The sequence below is a fragment of the Vipera ursinii genome (genome assembly GCF_947247035.1).
Source record: "Vipera ursinii genome assembly, chromosome: 2".
NCBI lineage: Eukaryota > Metazoa > Chordata > Lepidosauria > Squamata > Viperidae > Vipera > Vipera ursinii.
The window spans coordinates 153,809,831-153,828,034 of NC_139513.1; the positions used below are offsets into that span (position 1 = coordinate 153,809,831).

The window sequence follows — 18,204 nt, forward strand, 5'->3', positions numbered from 1 at the left end:
TTAACCTCAATTGATTATTTGGTGTTTTTATTATAATCCTAACTTGGGAAATGAACAAAGAAAAAGAAAGGCTCCCTCATTCGTTTGACACTTCATTTCTGTTTTGTGCAAATCAGAAAATATCAGAGTAAAGTTAGCACACCTTGCATCTTTTTTTCTTATTGCATAGAAACTCATTATGCCATTTCACATAGATCCATCAGTCCTCTTCAGTTTGGATTCAGTCTTCAAAAGATGCTTGGCTCACACTCCCATTTGCTTTGTAGCACCTTGGGAGACAGAAGCCAGAATCTTGCACAGTTACTGTACATCTCATTTCATTTGGTTGTTAGTCATACTGTTTCAATGCATTGCTTTACAAACATTGCTCATATTGCAATTTATTTTGAGGTGAGGGTTAATACAGTTTCATTCTGAATAGGCATCTGTCCTTATGAAGCAAATCATTTTTCTAAAATCAACAAATCATTCTATTATCAGAAATGCCAGCAAAATATTCATTATTGCATTTGGGGTTTCAAACCCTGTACACCCTGTAGGTAATGGGGTCCCTGTGGCACGAAAAGGCATTTTCTTGTAGGATAAGATATGACGAATTAAATAAAGCAAAAAATAAATAAAAGCTGCCTGATTCCACTTGCTACCTATGAATGAATTCCCTGTAGATATAGACTTCGTATGCACAAGTATAATGAAACTTGGGATTCGTTTATATAAAATATAATAGGTTTCTTAAAAAAACTTGAATCACATAAATGCATTAGAAGTATATATGTACTTGAATATTAATTGCATTGAATAACTATATATAGAATTGTAAATAATTACTTGCTAAAATAATTTGCCTTTTTTTCCTGTCGTTTTTTACAAGTTTTTTTCTTTGACCATGTATGTATTTTTATCTTTGTGTTTTGTTTTACTGTGTGGTTTGTCATTATTTTAAAAGTAATTTTAAAAAGCTCCCTTGCTATTGTAAGTAGTCTCCCATGTCTGCATTTTTACACACGTCCGAGCTTTTAAACCATCTTATGCTCGCTTTGGAATTTTGAGGACATTTTTTTGCAAACTTGGCCGATTCACAACAGAGGAAAGCATACGGGTCATGTACTTTATTTATTTATTGTATTTAGTTATATCCCGCCTTTGCTACTTTTACAAATAACGGAGAATATACACTACAAAGTATATACACATGTTCGCTACCTTAAAGTTACAAGTAACTTAAGGTGGCGAACGTGTGTATATACTTCGTAGTATAGTATATGCTGTAATCAATTACCAAAAAAAATGGATTTACACAAACACAAGAGTTAAGTAGGTGAGGGAATTTTCCGTGCGCCAACGTGGCCCGCTTACAGGTAACACAATAGGGCAGTTTGGGGGGGGGGCATCTGGGATCTCTGCTTCTGCGCAGTTGCGGTTTTTGCGCACTCGAGGCTTTTTCCGATGGTCTCCGGCTTTTCCAGTTTTGTTAGGCGAAGGGAGACATCTGCTCTGTAGGCATCCGCCGAATGGGGAAGTCTTGCGCTTATGCCCATCCTACTTCGTTCCCAAAGTCTACGAGGATGGAGAATGGTTTTTTTTCCTTCCGAGAAGAGACCCTTGCTCTGAAGTAGAGTTTGTTCCAATTTGCTTGAGACGAAGTTCAAGCCAAGGGAGGAGCTGTTGGCGGCCAATGCTGTGGCTCCAAACCCAGCAGTGTAGCTGGCCGCCTGTGTACATCATTGGGGGGGGATGAGTGATATAAGTGGTGAGAGGAGCTGAGAAAAGCCTCCAAGACCGCCTAAAGCTGCGGAGGTCGTGCTTAAATCAACTGCAGGTTAGTCACACGGACCCTAGCCAGTTGGGTACAGCCAATCCATAATTTGCTTTAACCCTTTGGAAAAACTCGCGAGAAAGCAGGCTGTTGTTTATTTAACACTTTGGGGAGATGCAATCTCGCCGTTAAGTGGAGAAAAACCTCGGGCGGAATTTCTATTGCGAGAATAGAGGGGAAAAGTTGGAAACGTGTGTATCTGTGCATTACTGGGATTTTTCCGCCACGCCAGCCTATGGAAGGAGAATCCGTCAGATGATACCATACTTCGATCTAGAAATGTACTTGTAAGAGGAAAGTGGATAGTGAAGGCAAACCTGGGGAGACTGAATAGAAGAATAGGATAGGTGAGACAAGAACGCATTGTCAGTTTTTTCTCTCTTAGAAACGGCACACCAAGGTTTTGGGAGACATTTATGGTCTTCAGATGCGTAGCCACAGATCTGGTAGGGGATGAATTTATTGTACAATGTACATATTTGTGCTATATTGCTGCAATATTGTAAATTGCTTTCGATCATCACCTTTAATACATTAAATGTGTACCACCCCAAAAATGTGAATCTTAGGGAGTGTATGTATGTATGCAGGGCTTTTTTTGTAAAAAAAAAAAAAAGAGTTCTGGAACTCACACGCAACCCGCCTTGCCTACCCTACAAGATTTACCTTTGTAGTTGAAAAAAAACCCTTCAATTTTTAGTGTATCTGAAGACTAGGATTTTGTTCAAGGTAAGTTAATAGCATGCACTGTGTGGGTTTAAATTTCAAGTAGGCATTTTATTAATCTTTTGGGACATTTACAAAACTGGGGTTTTCAAAATTATAGTGTATAAGCATAGTATAGTGTATATGCATAATTCGTTGCCATTATTTTGAATTTTTGTAAGGGGTGCGAGAATATATCAGAAGCGTTCTAGGGGCATGGGGTATAGAAAAGGTTGGAAACTGCTGCTGTAGAACTAAGGTACTTATCCAATGCTTGATGTTTGTCAAGATCTGAAAAGGGAGGAACCATCTCAGACAGAATCACACTTCCAGGTGTGATTCAGGATATCGATTGTCACTTTAAAATCCCTAGGTAGATATCCAGTTATCTAGTAATAATTTTACTAAAATTATCATAATATAAAATACAAATGAAAATAAATATAATAGAGGAAGAAGGGTGTAAGTAGGAAAGCGTGGACTCCCAACTTTTTTCAATGCAGCAAAGCACAACATAAAATTACAGCCTCAGCTTTTTACTAACAAGACTATTAATCAGCAAAACCCAAAGTCAAGAGTTCATTTTTTTCTATCTTGAGCACAAAGTCCAGAAGCGATTTCTAAGTAGGAACAATGATGAATATGTTCTTTTCTCTAATTAAAGCCGTCAGTTGTGGATATCCAGGTATTTAGAGGGCTGTCTTTTCCTGTATTTATTTTTTTCACTTAATCACAAAGAATCAGCTCCTTCCAGATCTTGTCTGTACAAGATAGTCATCTTAAGGGACTTTAGGAGCAGGCATTCTCAATTATCACTTAGGATTACTTTCCTGCAGATATCCAGTTTGTTCCTTCCCTCCTGGATTTTGGGAGAGGCATTAGTGCAGGAAGAAGGTATCTTGTGACTGAAGGGTAGAATCTAGCAGGCACATTGCTTTGTATATTTGTTATTTAGATATCAATTTTGTTTATATCAAGGGTAGGCAACTTTGGACTTCAACTCCCAGAATTCCTTTTTATTCTATGCTAATCTAAACTATTAAGTCACCTACAGCCTTCAGGGATGGGCAACGTATAATTAAGAAAAAAGTAATGTGGTGATTGTGAAGAGGAAAGGGGAGAAGAGCCTTTACATCAAAGGAAAGAAATATTAAATTAAGCCTGTGAACATTTCCAGCAGGGTAGCTGAACTTCTAAGGTAAATGCTTAGCCCTCTCTAATGAAGTTTCTTTGGAAGACTGCCTCTGATATTTCAAACCCTGTCCAGTAAGTGGAAATATGACTGTGGGATAAATTACTCCTAATATTAGTTGTCTTCCCAACAAATCAAATGATCAAAAGTCTGCTCCAATTTTTTCTGTCTCTTGTGCTTCTCTCTATTCAAGATGAAGTTCGGATGGCAATGAGATTTCTCTGTCCTTGTATATTTCTCTTTTTTAATTCAAAACTTGTTAAATTTCAAAAAGCAAACAAGGGAAATTAAAGAGTGAAAGCAACAGTAACACAATAAAGCTACAGTAATAAAGGAACTTCTGACTTTCTTCTGTTCAGATAGAAACTATAAATTAATGTCCCTTTGATCTAGAATGAACCACAATGAACAATACTTCTATCATCATAAACATACCTAACCATCAAAACCCAAAGTTAAACTCTTATTATTTTAAGTTTCAATCAAAAAATCCAACCATATTTTCTGAGTGGAAACAAAGCTAAAAAGTGTCATTTCTTTAATCAAAGCAGTCAATTTTGCCATTTCTGCTAACATCCTTGCATATTTCTTAATAAAATTATCTTTTAATTCAAATATAATGAATATCTCTTAGAATTATTCATAGTTGGACTAAGCACATAATCTCTTTCCAAGACAATTGTGTTACGAATATTTTTTAGGACAATGTACAGCTATTTTATTTCTTGGTGTTTGTTTAACGAATCTAACACTTTGTAAGTGTTCCGGAGCACATCCTCTAATAATGGCTCCTGCTGAATTCAAACCCCAACATTGTTTAATCCAGTCTTTGCTCCAAACAGCAGAGGGCAGGGACTCCTGACTTTCTGCCTCTCCATAAAACCATAGTGCAAATGTACTCTGACAACATATTTGTTCTTCCCTTTTGCCATGTAAATTTTATGCTGACTTAAGAACTTAATGGCCATACTTGTGTATGTAGATCAAAGGGCTTGGATACAGGTAGTCCTCGATTTGCAATCATTTAGCAATCATACAATGTTACAGTGGCACTGAAAAAAGTTCACTTCATCAATGGGCCTTTTGTCTTCCCACCAAAAGCAACTTCACACCAAAGATTTCAAACTGTAAATTCCGTGCCTCCCAAGCTGGCGAGATGCATCTCTCCCTATTCATTCACCACACTTGCTTCTTCCTGGTAGGTTTCAGCTATGTGGTTCTACCTAGCTGTCCTGGTGGGACTTTACTTTCTTCGCCGATGGTACCGGGAGAGACAGACAGTGGAGAATCTGACTGATAAATACGTCTTCATTACTGGCTGTGATTCTGGCTTTGGGAACCAGCTAGCCAGGCAGTTGGATGCTCGGGGTCTGAGGGTGTTGGCCGCTTGTCTCACCGAGAAGGGAGCACAACAGCTGGAGAAACTCACATCGGACCGGTTGAAAACTACTCTGCTGGATGTCACCAGCACCGAGAGTGTCGCAGCAGCAACCGAATGGGTGAAAGAATGTGTGGGGAACAAAGGTAATCAACTCCTTCTATTTATATTAATGCTCTGGCCATACCTACATATGTAGATCAAGGGGGTTGGATACAGATAGTCCTTGACATAACAACCATTTATTTAGCGATTGTATAGTTACAATGCTGCTGAAAAAGTAACGTAACAAACATTGCAGCATCCCCACAGTAACGTGATCAAAATCTGGGTGCCTGGCAACTGGAATCTATGACAGATTTTGATGTCTCAGAGGCACATGATTGCCATTTGTGACAAGCTTTCAACAAACAAAGGCAATGGGGGAAGCTGGATTCGCTTAGCAACAGTGTGATTCACTTAACTGCATAAAAGATTATAAAATCAGGCATGACTCACTTAACAGCTGCCTTGCTAAGCAGTGGAAATCCTGGTCCCAATTGTCATAAATCAAGGACTGCCTGTACCTAATTTCAAATATTAGCAGCTAGGAGTACCAATATGCTAGGATAAAGTGTTTTATGTCTTTGGCAGCAAGTGAATTCTCCATGAGAATCCAGCCAGTACTGGATTCACAATTAAAATGACAAATGTAGGGAGCTAAAATGAAAGATAGGAAGACGGACTCTTCATTTAATTTTCCTTTAAAAGCAGTTGCTGGGAAATTCTATCTTAATCTAAGCAGTTTTGGAGAACAGGAATAAACCATTAATCCCACCCGTGCAATATTTTCTTTTTTGTTGTTGTTGTAATATATTGATTTTTTTTAAAAAAAATCACTTAATAATTGGTGAAGAGTGTGTTGTCTGGGTTACATTTGTAAAACAATCACTAACAATTGATTTCTATTGCCCATAATCCTCATAATGGTTTTAGTTGATTTCCTCTTTCCCCAGAATATCCTCTCTTGCAAACATTGAGTTAATACAATTCTTACAGTTTTGATAGAGAACAATTAAATATATAATTTTCCCCCAATATTCCTAAAAATAATCACATCAATATAATATTTCTTTTCTATCCAGTCATTCTGGTTGCCTTATCGTAGATCCTGTTACAGTCCTTATTTTAATTTGTTTCTCCCACCAAATTTTAGGTATTCTAACTGGTTAAGATTTTCTCAAAAATTAATTATATTTAAAATTTTAACTCTATTTTTCCATATGAACCATCTCACACTTTTACATTTCTCAAGGAATAGAAAAAAAGAAGAAAAAAAGAAAGGAGAGCAAGAGTAAAGAAACATAAAAAATAACATACTACTTAAAATATATATCCCTCCTAAGCTAATATATATTTACTTCCTAAATTTCTTATTCTTTTAAACCATAATTAAAAATATGTGTAATCTTTAAACATTCCATTTAATACATCAAGTTATCTAGTCCTTTAACTTATTCATGGTTTGGGATGCTAGTAAGGCCTATATGAGAGGGGTGTTGATATATATGAATAATAAACATAGACGTGCTGTGGAAGCTGGGAGGAAAGAACTGGAGAATGAAATAAAGGAAAAATAAAAGGCTTTGATTTTGAATTCAGAGGATGTGAAGACTAAGGAGGCTATTAAACTGTTAAGAGGACAATTTGATAAATTAATGGCTGACCAAGTGGCAACCAATTTGCGGTTTGCCAGGCATAATACCTTTTGCAACGCTAACAAACCAGGTAGATGGTTAGCTTATAGATTGAGGAAAAAGCAAAGGGCTTCTAATATAGACAAAATTCAGCATAAAGGAAGGGTTGTGTTTCAACAGGACCTTATCAAGGATGCTTTTGTGGATTTTTATTCTAAATTATATGCTAAGGAGAAGATTAATGAAAAAGACATTGATATATATTTGGAGAATGCTAGCATCCCGGTTCTTACGCAAGTACAAAAAGAGGGGATTAATCAATTAATTACAGAAGAAGAAATTTTTACAGCAATTAAGGAATTGAAGGTGGATAAAGCACCAGGTACGGATGGTTTGTCTGCGGCTTATTACAAAAATTTACAATTAGAGATGATGAAACCGTTAAAGGAACTGTTCCAGACAATCCAGAGGGGGAAAGGTGCCACCGTCTTGGAGAACAGCTTTTATTTCCTTGATTCCGAAGGAAGACCAAGATGCTACTCAAGTTAAAAATTATAGACCGATATCGCTTTTAAATACAGATTACAAGATATTTGCTAAGGTGTTGGCTAATAGACTGATGAGGGTTCTGCAACAGGTGATTCATGGGGACCAAACGGGGTTTATTAGTGGTAGGCAAATGAAAAATAATGTGAGGCATATAGTTGATGTGTTAGAGTTTTTGGAAAGGAACAACCAGATCCCTGCGGCGCTAATTTTTCTAGATGCTGAAAAAGCTTTTGATCAATTGAATTGGCAATTTTTGATGAAAGTTTTAGACAAAATGGATTTTGGGGAAAATTTTTTACAACCGATTAGGGCATTATATCAAAAACAAACTGCCCGAATTATAGTTAATAATAGTCTGACAGAAGTATGTAATATTGAGAAGGGCACAAGGCAAGGGTGTCCGTTATCGCCCTTGTTATTTGTGTTAACATTAGAGATATTATTGGTTAAAATACGGAATTCGGAAAAAATTAAGGGTATACAAATTAGAGATCAGGATTATAGATTGAGAGCATTCGCAGATGATCTGGTTGTTACAGTGACCCAGCCAGAGAACTCTGTTGTGGACCTGATGGAGATAATAATACAATACGGGAAGGTTTCTGGATTTAAAGTTAATATACAGAAAACCAAAATTCTGGCCAAAAATATGACAGTTTCGCAAAAGGCTCTCTTAGAAGGATTAACTGGATTTGAGATTGTTAAAAGGGTTAAATATTTGGGGGTGCTTTTGTCGCCCTCTAATACAAAGTTATATAAAAATAATTATGAAAAACTATGGGGGGAAATTCAAAAAGAATTGGAGAGTTGGGAAAAATTGCAATTGTCTTTGTTGGGACGGATCGCAGCAGTGAAAATGAATGTCCTGCCTAAATTTTTATTTTTATTTCAAATGATACCGATTCTTAAGAAAGATTCTAATTTGGAGGAATGGCAGCGAGGTATCAATAAATTTGTTTGGGCAGGGAAAAGGCCACGAGTTAAACTTAAGATTATGCAGGATACTCGTGAGAGAGGTGGTCTTAAAATGCCCAATCTTAAACTATATTATGAAGCTGCTGCATTAGTAGGAATAAGTGATTGGATTAATTTGACACAAGAGAGATTATTAAATCTTGAGGGCCACGATTTGTTGTTTGGCTGGCATGCATATTTGTTGTATGACAAGAAGGTAGACAATGTGTTTAGAGTGCATATTCTAAGACAGGCATTGTTGAGAGTTTGGAAGAAGTATAGACATAAGCTAGATTGCAAGATACCACTGTGGGCAATTCCAAAACACGCAATAGAAAATATACATGCTGGTTTCAAACATGATGTGACTACGTACAAGGAGATTTTGAGCTTGGAAAGAAATGTCTGGTGTTTGAAATCATATAGCCTCTTGCGAGAAGAGAAGGTTGTTCAAACTTGGTTTCAATATATTCAGCTACGGGCCAGGTGGAAAGAAGACCAGAAAATTGGTTTTACAATGACTGATGAAAATTTGATAAAGCAAATTAGAAATCAGGGTCCAGCACATATCAAACGGATATATCTTGCATTGATAGAAATTGACTCAGAAACAGAGCTTGTTAAAGATTGTATGATTAAATGGGCCCAAAATATCCAAGAAGTTATTACAAGGGATACGTGGGAAAGGATTTGGGTGAGGAACGTAAAATTTACACAAGCTCAAAATCTAAGAGAGAATTTTTACAAAATGTTTTATAGATGGCATTTAGATCCTAAAAAGCTTGCAAGTATGTATCCGAATTATCAGCCTAAATGTTGGAGGTGCGGTGACGAAGACGCAACATATTTTCACATATGGTGGACTTGTAAAAAGGTTAAGGCTTTTTGGATAAAAGTCTGGTGGAATATGCAGAAGATTTTTAAACAGAGGATAAAGTTTTGTCCGCAACTTTTTTTGTTGGGAATAATTACAGATGCTACAGTTGTGGACACTAAGTTGATGTTGAATTTAATTACGGCAGCAAGACTCTTAATAGGTCAGTATTGGAAGAAGGAGGAACTGCCAACTATAGAAGAATGGACTTTAAAGGTTTCTGACCTGGCAGAGATGGCAAAGATATCGGCCTATTTGAAAGATCATTCGCAAGAACGCTATATTATGGAGTGGAGAAAATGGATTGAGTATATCCAGAACAAATACGGGACTAAGAAGTTTCATGTAGCATTTGAATAAGTCTTCCTTTTTTTTTCCCTTTCTTTTTTTATATATATTTTTATATATTTTATATTAATAGTGTTTGTAGTTATCCTATATGAGCTAGAGAGTGATAGATTTTAGAGTTTACGGTTGTTAGCATATGGTTGTTTATGATTCTTTTTTTTTGTTTTTTATACCTTGTACTTAGCTCTGGGAAGTCGGGGGGGGGGAGGGGGGGAGGGGTAAGGAGGGAGGGGGAGGGGTAGGGGGGTTTGTTAAAGATAAAATGTATGATAAAACTTTTCAATAAAAAAAAACATTTTTTATCCATTACAATTTTCTTATATTCAATCACATTTAAGTATCCAAAACATTTCCTTTATCTAAGTCATTTCAACTTTTTTATATTACTCATATCAAGAAAGAGAACAAAAAAGGGAAAAAAGCATACTATATTATTTAGGGAATTCATCCCTCTTAGAATGACATATATATTCCATATATATTTCTAGTTCTTTAACTATATTCAAACAAATGTTTCTTTTTTAAATATTCTCTCTGGTAAGTCCCAACATCTATTTTCTTGGTTTCCATTTTAGTCTATCTTAATCAATGTATTTTGCTGAATCAAAATTTTTTCCTGTATGTTCATAAATGTTGCTGTAGATATAAAAAGTAAATCAGGTGAAGTGTCTTTGTACGGGGCTTCTGCCTTTCCATGTTTGTTGAAAATAGTTTTCTTTCTCTTTGCTTCTCTTATCATTTTAACTTTGTACTTATATTGATATGATTTTAAAATGCCCTGTAAACCGCCCTGAGTCCTTCGGGAAAGGGCGGTATATAAATCTAATAAAATCTAAATCTAAATCTAAATTTCCTTTCTATCCAATGTTCCTGACATCTCTACAGTCCATTTTATTCAATGTTTTCTCAACCTCAGATTTATTTTGTAGTCTTAAGGGATAAGTTGTTTTTTCCAATTCCAGTTTTTCCCCACTAGGATTAAATCACATTTCCTTGTTTTCTTAAGTTCCATCTTTGAGTCTCTCTTCTCAATTCTATATCCATTTATCTGTTTTATCTGCTCCTTTTCTATTGTTGTTTTTTGGGAATGTTTTTGTTGTAGAGATAACTTGGAAATGGATTGATTTATATTTTCAAAATTATTTTTGGATTTCTCTGTGGTTTAAAGTTATTGTTGTTTGAATTAGTTGCAGTATACTATATATCTCTCCTATGAAGTATTTATGTTTTCTTGATATGTTCTTTCTACATGTCTCTGATCCATGATGGCCAAGAATTTGAGTTTTTCTCTTCCTTTCTTTTCTCTGCAAATAGCTTTAGAGCCCCAATTAAATAGATATTTGTAATCCAGATAGTTCAAAAAAGATTTTTTTTCTGAAATTTATAGTTCTCTTTGCCTACAGCCCAGATTATTGTCTTTTTTGTCACACCTGTTCTTTTTTGTTAAAGCTTTGAAGGTCAAAAACACAGATTAGCTTTTCCCAGGTTTTGCCGAGTCTTATATTTAAGTCTTAGCTGTCATAGTCTTCATCCACCACTACATGTCAGCAACTATTTGTTTTTCAATTTCCAAAATGAACAATTATCTTTAGAATGAGAGTCTTAACCATTCAGACAATTTTAGATTTATTAAGATTTAAGTTTTAAATTTCAGGTTTTATATTTATTTCATTTTCATATATTTTGATCCTCCATAAAAAGATTAATTCGCCACTTCTGTTAGTATAAGGGTGGGGCGGAAATCCCCCTCCTTCCCTTTCGGAAGAATTTTGCTCCTTGGGGATCTTTTCCAGGAAATTAAATGTAGAATAGAAAAGAGAAGATCGAATTCCTCACCCAGTTTCAAGCACACTGTTCATAGTAGTGCTGGTTAGTGCTTTGGGACTTCAGTTGTTAGTAGCTTGGGCTGGTCGATGCAATACAGCCAGCCTTTCTCTAGTCTGGTTAGAAGGCTTTCCCCAAGTCGAACGGAATGGCTAACGCCATTCCAGAATTACTGGAGTATCCATCTTTCTTCGTCGCCTCTCCGGGGTGACTTAGACCTATTTAGGGTCCCCTGGCAGGGCGAAATTAGCCATGGTGGTGGGAGAATCCGCAAGCCTGCAACCAGTTGCTACCGCGCAAAATCACAAGTCCCTCCACCCATGCAATATTTTCATCCTCCATAATTTTCCAAAGGCGTTTTAGCCAGTGGAGGACCAACACAGAAATCAGATAAACACACAATAAAGTCTGCTTCATGACATTTGTGCAAATAAATGATGCAAAATGTAATCCTTGTCATTCCTCTGATGTTGCCATGGCATAAGTAACACACACCCCAAAAAAAGCCTAAATTGTTTTTTGTTATTTTCTCCTTATCCCTTTCTGTTTTGGGAAATTGGCCATTTTGCTTGTGCCAACAAATATATTTCATGCAACCCTTAAAGTAGTGGTAATGCTCAAGTTGTGAACATAAGTGGGGATCGAGATTGACAGTGACATCATGACCGTGTATTCTTTCTCCTTGTTCAGGGCTCTGGGGATTGGTAAACAATGCAGGTAGAGGTGAACCCATAGCTATCAATGAATGGCTGACGAAGGAAGATTTTGCCAAACTGCTGGATGTCAACTTGCTTGGGCTGATTGATGTGACATTGCAGATGTTGCCCCTGGTGAGGAAAGCCAGAGGGAGACTGGTCAATATAAGCAGTGTGATGGGAAGATTAGCATGCTTTGGCGGAGGATATTGCCTATCCAAGTATGGTGTGGAAGCCTTCTCGGACATTTTGAGGTAAGATTTAACTTTCTCTCTTAATTAGTTTTAAGTGCATGGATCTCTTTCCAGCTCCATTTAAAACAAGTAGATACACAGATTCAGATAGTCCAGGGGTGTCAAACTCAATTTCATTGAGGGCCGCATCAGCATTGCGGTTGCCCTCAAGGGGCCAGGTGGGTGTGGCCAGGGTGGGCGTGGCCTACTGGGTGGGCATGGCTAGAGTGCGTATGGCCTACTGGGTGGGCGTGGCCAGCTCTACATCATTCACATCAAGGGTGCCTATGGGGGCCTGGGCAGGAGTGGGACAGATCTGAGGGTCTCTGGCAAAAGGAGGGTCTCTGGGCCAGGGCCAAGGCAGTGGGGGCCGTTCCCTCACTGTTTCCAGGATGGCTTCGCGGGCCACATGAAACCATTTCGCGGGCCACATCCGGCCCCCGGGCCTTGTGTTTGACATGTCTGAGATAGTCCGAGCTGCAGTGATTTCTAGCAGACACTGTGTAATACAGTTGTGTCTGTTAAGGATTGTCCCAAAGATCTAAACATGAGATAAAAGTGCTTGAGATAAAAGTGGTGTTGGAGGAACAATCTTTTGGTAGGTGGGCAATATCCAAGTAGCACTAGAAATAGCACTTAGACTTAAATACCAGTTTACAGTGCTTTACAGCCCTCTCTAAGCAATTTACAATAGTAAATAAGAACAATTTACAAATAAATGGAGGAACAGAGGAAATAGGAATGAACAAGTTGTCTAGGCATAGCTGAGCCTCAACATTCGAATAGTGTGCTGTCCAAATAGTAGTAAGTGGGACCAGTAGAAAAATTAGATATGTTTTACTTTATTTATCTTAAAGCTAATTAAAATGAAATAATGGAAATAAAGAGTATTCAGACATTCCTTTAGCATTTTTGCCTGTTATATCAAAATTATAATTTAGTACTAATTTGGGAAACTTCCTGCGACCACAGTTAAGACTCTCACAGGGCCTTGTCTTCTGCACTTCTGTCCTAAAACTTGCTTTGCAAACTGGTTTGTTGAATAAGCTATAATTTAAGATGCTAATGTCATAGAATATTTATTGTAAACAGGAATAGCTTGGTTCGTGGAACATGCTGAGCCAAAACAAAACAAGCTATGTTACCTGATCAATTAAATGCAAGGGGATAATTTGAGTTTTAGGTCTTCATGCTGCCACATAGCGGTCATCCTGATTTTTACATTCTGGCGTTATTAGCCCTATTCTTGGAGGTCTTTCTGTTTTAGTTGTGCTTGTTGAAAGCCAAAATAAATTATGACAAGCTTTAAATCAGGTCCTAGGGATCAAGACCCCTCAGGAGGAAAGGAGAATACACTTATACGGAGACCATTCCTAGTACTTCTGGAAAAGATTAAACTGAGTACCACAATTGAGCCCAAAATTTATGTTGCTGAGAAAATTGTTAAGTAACTTTTGGCCCATTTTACAACTTTTCTTCCCACATTTGTTAAGTGGATCACTGCAGTTGTTAAATTAGTGACATGGTTGTTAAGTGAATCTGGCTTCCCCATTGACTTTGCTTGTCAGAAGGTCACAAAAGGGGATCCCATGACCTTGGGACATTGCAACCATCATAAAAATAAGTTGGTTGTCAAGCATCTGAATTTTGATCACGTGACCATGAGGATGCTGCAATTGTGATAAGTGTGACAAATGGTCACAAGTCACTTTTTTCAGTGCTGTTGTGACTTTGCATGGTCACTAAGCGAGCTGTTATAAGTCGAGGACTACCTGTATTACCCTGATGTTGTTTTTCATTGTATTCTTATTGATGTTGCTCTTGTGGTATCTTGCCCAAAATCTAACAATTGAGGCAAGTTACAAATATTGTTACATAAATCAATAAAAGAATTCCATTGCTTGACAATTGTTGCCAAGAGAAACGCTCCCAGAGCCTCCTGCAAATGTTTTATAAACTTCGGAGCTTTGTAATGGAGGCCCTCTTTTTCATTTGCTCACCCAGTTTTGGGCAGGTTCAGAATATGAAAGAACCATTCCCTGATGTGACAAGACGTTTAATATTAAAATATGCTGACAACGCTGGCTCCCTCAGCTAAGAAGCGGGGATAGGTACTACCCCCTACATTCAGGCACGACTGGGCAGGGGAAACCGTTACCTTTACCTTTTATTTATAGCCTGTTTAATAAGTTAAATTAAAAGACAGAAGCTTAAGGGTAACCTTTCTGCTTCAAATGAAATGTTGGTTTCATAGTATATATTTATTTTGTTTATTTGATTTTTATCCCACTTTTATTACTGTGATGTTTTCTTAATTGTTGTGTATATTTTTAAAAAAGGTCATGCATCTGCTGTCCAGTCTGGGAAAAGTTAACTTTTGGGCTCTTTTATTTCATCCTCATATAGATGTGCCAGACACAAAAAGTCCTTTATAGCCTTGGAAAGTAGACTGAAATAGATAAGTAAATAGATACCTTACTCTGTCAAACAAATGTATGTGTAAACATACATATGGGCACAAAACTAATACCAACATGACATAATATTATAACTAAAGAGAAAAAAAAGCCATAGGAATATTTATCTTAAATTAAGCAATTTCCCCAAATTTTACCAACTTGCTTGAAAGCGCTTTTCCCTGCCCCCTTATTGGAAAAAAATATAGAACTTGAGCAAGAAAAGATAATTGTGCTGCAGATTCATTCTATGTTGTGTAATGAGTGTTTGGCTATTTCCTCATATGCAAAAAGTCTGTATTTGGAATTTACCATCCAAAACAGATTTTTGCAGACCTGTACTTCTTTCTGCATCTTCTTATTCTTTCTTTTTATTCTACTCAGGCGTGAACTTTCTCCATTTGGGATGAAGGTCAGCATTGTTGAGCCTGGTGCTTTCAAAACATCCATTATCCAATCTACACTTGACAGCTTCCAGACTTCATGGAACAAAACACCTTCTGAAACCAAAGAATACTATGGACAGCTATACTTTGATAACTGTGAGTTGAAATTTGAGCAACTGGGCTGTAGATTGCATATATATTTGATTGGGGGTGGGTGTATCACAAATGCAGAACCTACAACTCATGGAATCATGGAAGATTTGAAAAATATTCCATAAAACTAGTTAAGGAGCTCGTTATGTGTCTTAAACGAGAAAACAAGATAGTAATGTGAAATTTGACTCCACATTGCTAATTATAAGCATTGACGTGTATCAGGTCCAAGTACAAAGATGACAGGGTGAAATCTAACTGAATTCCATCCTTTATTTGCTTATACCTAATGGATAGAAGCTTGCCAATTTAAAACTATAATCTTCTAACTCAGGGCCGTGGCCCATTCAGAAGTGGACCGCATGAGCAGCGGGCAAGTGCGTGTGTGCGGCTTTCACTTATGTGAGTAGCTGGGTCACCATGGCCGATGCAGAACTGGGCGTGCAAGTGGAGGGCAAGTGCGTGCATGCCCACAGCTCCACTTGCACAAGTTTGAGAACAGCAGACACTTGTGCCTGAAGCTCCCTTTTGTGTGAGTGCAAATGGAGCTATGTGTGCACCTGCTGCTCTCACAGAACCATCCCCTCTTCTCCCTCCCCCCCCCCAAACTGGCAAGTTGAGAAGGTTGGGGACCGCTGTTCTAACTTACTAGATGTATCATGAGAAATTTTACAGATGGCTACTCTGAACACCTTTTCCCCTCCCCCATTCAACTTGGGATAAAAAGGTAAAGGTAAAGGTTCCCCTGCAGATGCGTGCTAGTCTTTTTCGACTCTAGGGGCCGTTGCTCATTTCTGTTTCACAGCCGAAGAGCCAGCGCTTGTCCAAGGACGTCTCCGTGGTCATGTGGCCGGCGTGACTAGACGCCAAAGGTGCATGGAACGCTGTTACCTTCCCACCAGAGTGGTCCTTACTTTTCTACTTGCATTTTTACGTGCTTTCGAACTGCTAGGTTGGCAGAAGCTGGGACGAGTAACAGGCGCTCACTCTGTTACGCGGCACTCGGGATTCGACCCGCCAAACTGCCGACCTTCTGATCGACAAGCTCAGCCTCCTAACCCACTGAGCCACCGCGTCCCTTGGGATGCAGTCTCTTAATTATGATGACCCGGACTTAGGGGACAGTATCAATTGTGAATACTGTATGTGCACACCCAATATTCTAACCCACCCGGGAACATCTGGTGTCTTGGAGAAACACCCAAAAGGGAACATACTAGCTACTTCTGCTTTCTTAACTACAGTGTGCCAGCCCTAAAGGGCGAAGTCTTAATCTTATGTGTGTCAGCTTTGCTGAGTGAATTGCTTATGTAATCAAAGTAGGTATAAAAATAAGGCTTTTCTGATATCTGGGGCTTTTTGTCTCTTTTTTAGAGAAGCCTGTCTTTGTTCAGCTGAATAAACACGCAAGCTTGAAGGCAACTTCTGGTTTCCTGTATTTTTTATCAAGCAAAACCTCAGAACCTGCATATCAATCTGGCCTGTCTCTGGCAAAGCTCTGGGTTGCCAAAACTCTTTCCCACTGTTCTTCCAAGCGCACATTCCATCACAACATGTCTGACAATGATTTATAGTGGACTTTTACAACCCAGTGTTGTCCCCATCTGTTCAGCCAGAACTCTTGTTAAATAATTATGAATAGACATGGCACCAGGTCAGGGTTTAGAGGCTGGCTCTCAAAGAGCAGTTGGTTCCCTGGATTATCAAAAGGTTCAAGTTGCTTGTAAGTCATTGTAGAATTCACTCTCTTTTTTTCTTTGCATGTTTTTTGTACAGTTTCGAAGACCTTACAAAACCTCATGAAAAACAGCAACAGGAACCTCTGCTTGGTCACTGATTGTGTAGAACATGCCCTGACCTGCCGCTACCCTCGTGCTCGCTACAGTAGTGGCTTGGATGCAAAACTCTTCTACCTTCCAGTGTCTTACTTGCCGAGCTCGGTGGCAGACTTCATGGTGACCTACACTTGGCCAAAACCAGCGCAAGCAGTGTCAGGATGAATCCACAAACCATAGCTTCCTGTTAAGGGATTACTATCCTAATACAAGTGGTCCTCAACTTACCACAGTTCATTTAGTGACCGTTTGAAGTTACAGTGGCACTGAAAAAAGTGACTTATGACCATTTTCTCACACTTATAGCATCCCCATGATCACATGATCAAAGCAACTGGCTCAAATTTATGACGGTGGCAATGTCCCAGGATCATGTGATTCCCTTTTGCAATCTTTCAACAAGCAAATCAATGGGGAAGCCAGATTCCCTTAACCACCATGTTACTCACTTAACAGCTGCAGTGATTCAGTTAACAATTGTGGCAAGAAAAGTCGCAAAATATGGGAAATTCACTTAACGAATGTCTTTCTTAGCAATAGAAGTTTTGGGTTCAGTTGAGGTAAGCCAAACACTACCTATATAATGCAGAATCGTCAACACCTAGAAAAAGATTCAATAATGTTTCATCAGCTCTAAACTATTGGGTCATATACTGTAACTTAAGCTGCCTTGCATCACTAATTGACCTCAATGGATCTTCTAGAAATTGTAACAGAAGGTGCACTTACCCTTTGTGCAGCTTTATGACCTGGCCTAGAAAAGCTTATAAACTATACAGAATCCTAGCAACAACTTCTAGAAAAGCAATAAACCACCACACATTTCCAATTGTTGATCTGTGCTTTTGTTTATAAAAATGAATTTAAAGAAAGCTTGGAAAAAATATTTTCTCGAATAAAAATATATTTGAAACAATAAAGCTGAATTGTACTTTGTGTAACATATTTTAATCCCAAATAACAGGGATGAAGGAACTTCCATACTATATGGAATAAAAAATGGATTTCATCATGTAATCTTTCTCAAACGACATCCAAATGTGCTGGATCAAACAACCATTATTCCTGTCCATTGGGTGCCCAGATAGGATGTATTGTCTAATACAGCCAAACTAGAGTCTTGGACTTTA

At 38.0% G+C, this 18,204-nt stretch overlaps 1 protein-coding gene across 2 annotated transcripts; it reads left to right on the top strand.

Annotated features, from left to right (window-relative positions):
- The first annotated feature begins 1,454 nt into the window (after positions 1–1,454).
- LOC310636662 (17-beta-hydroxysteroid dehydrogenase type 6-like) lies at positions 1,455–17,951 on the top strand. 2 transcript variants are annotated; one of them, XM_083356662.1, is made up of 6 exons: positions 1,455–1,819; positions 2,202–2,262; positions 4,916–5,237; positions 12,007–12,265; positions 15,085–15,242; positions 17,016–17,951. In XM_083356662.1, exons 2-6 carry the CDS (start codon positions 2,233–2,235, stop codon positions 17,237–17,239), a joined length of 993 nt encoding a protein of 330 aa, XP_083212788.1. In that variant the 5' UTR covers positions 1,455–1,819; positions 2,202–2,232; the 3' UTR covers positions 17,240–17,951. The 2 variants fall into 2 exon arrangements, with proteins under 2 accessions (XP_083212788.1, XP_083212789.1); XM_083356663.1 differs by lacking the exon at positions 2,202–2,262.
- The last annotated feature ends 253 nt before the right edge of the window (positions 17,952–18,204 follow it).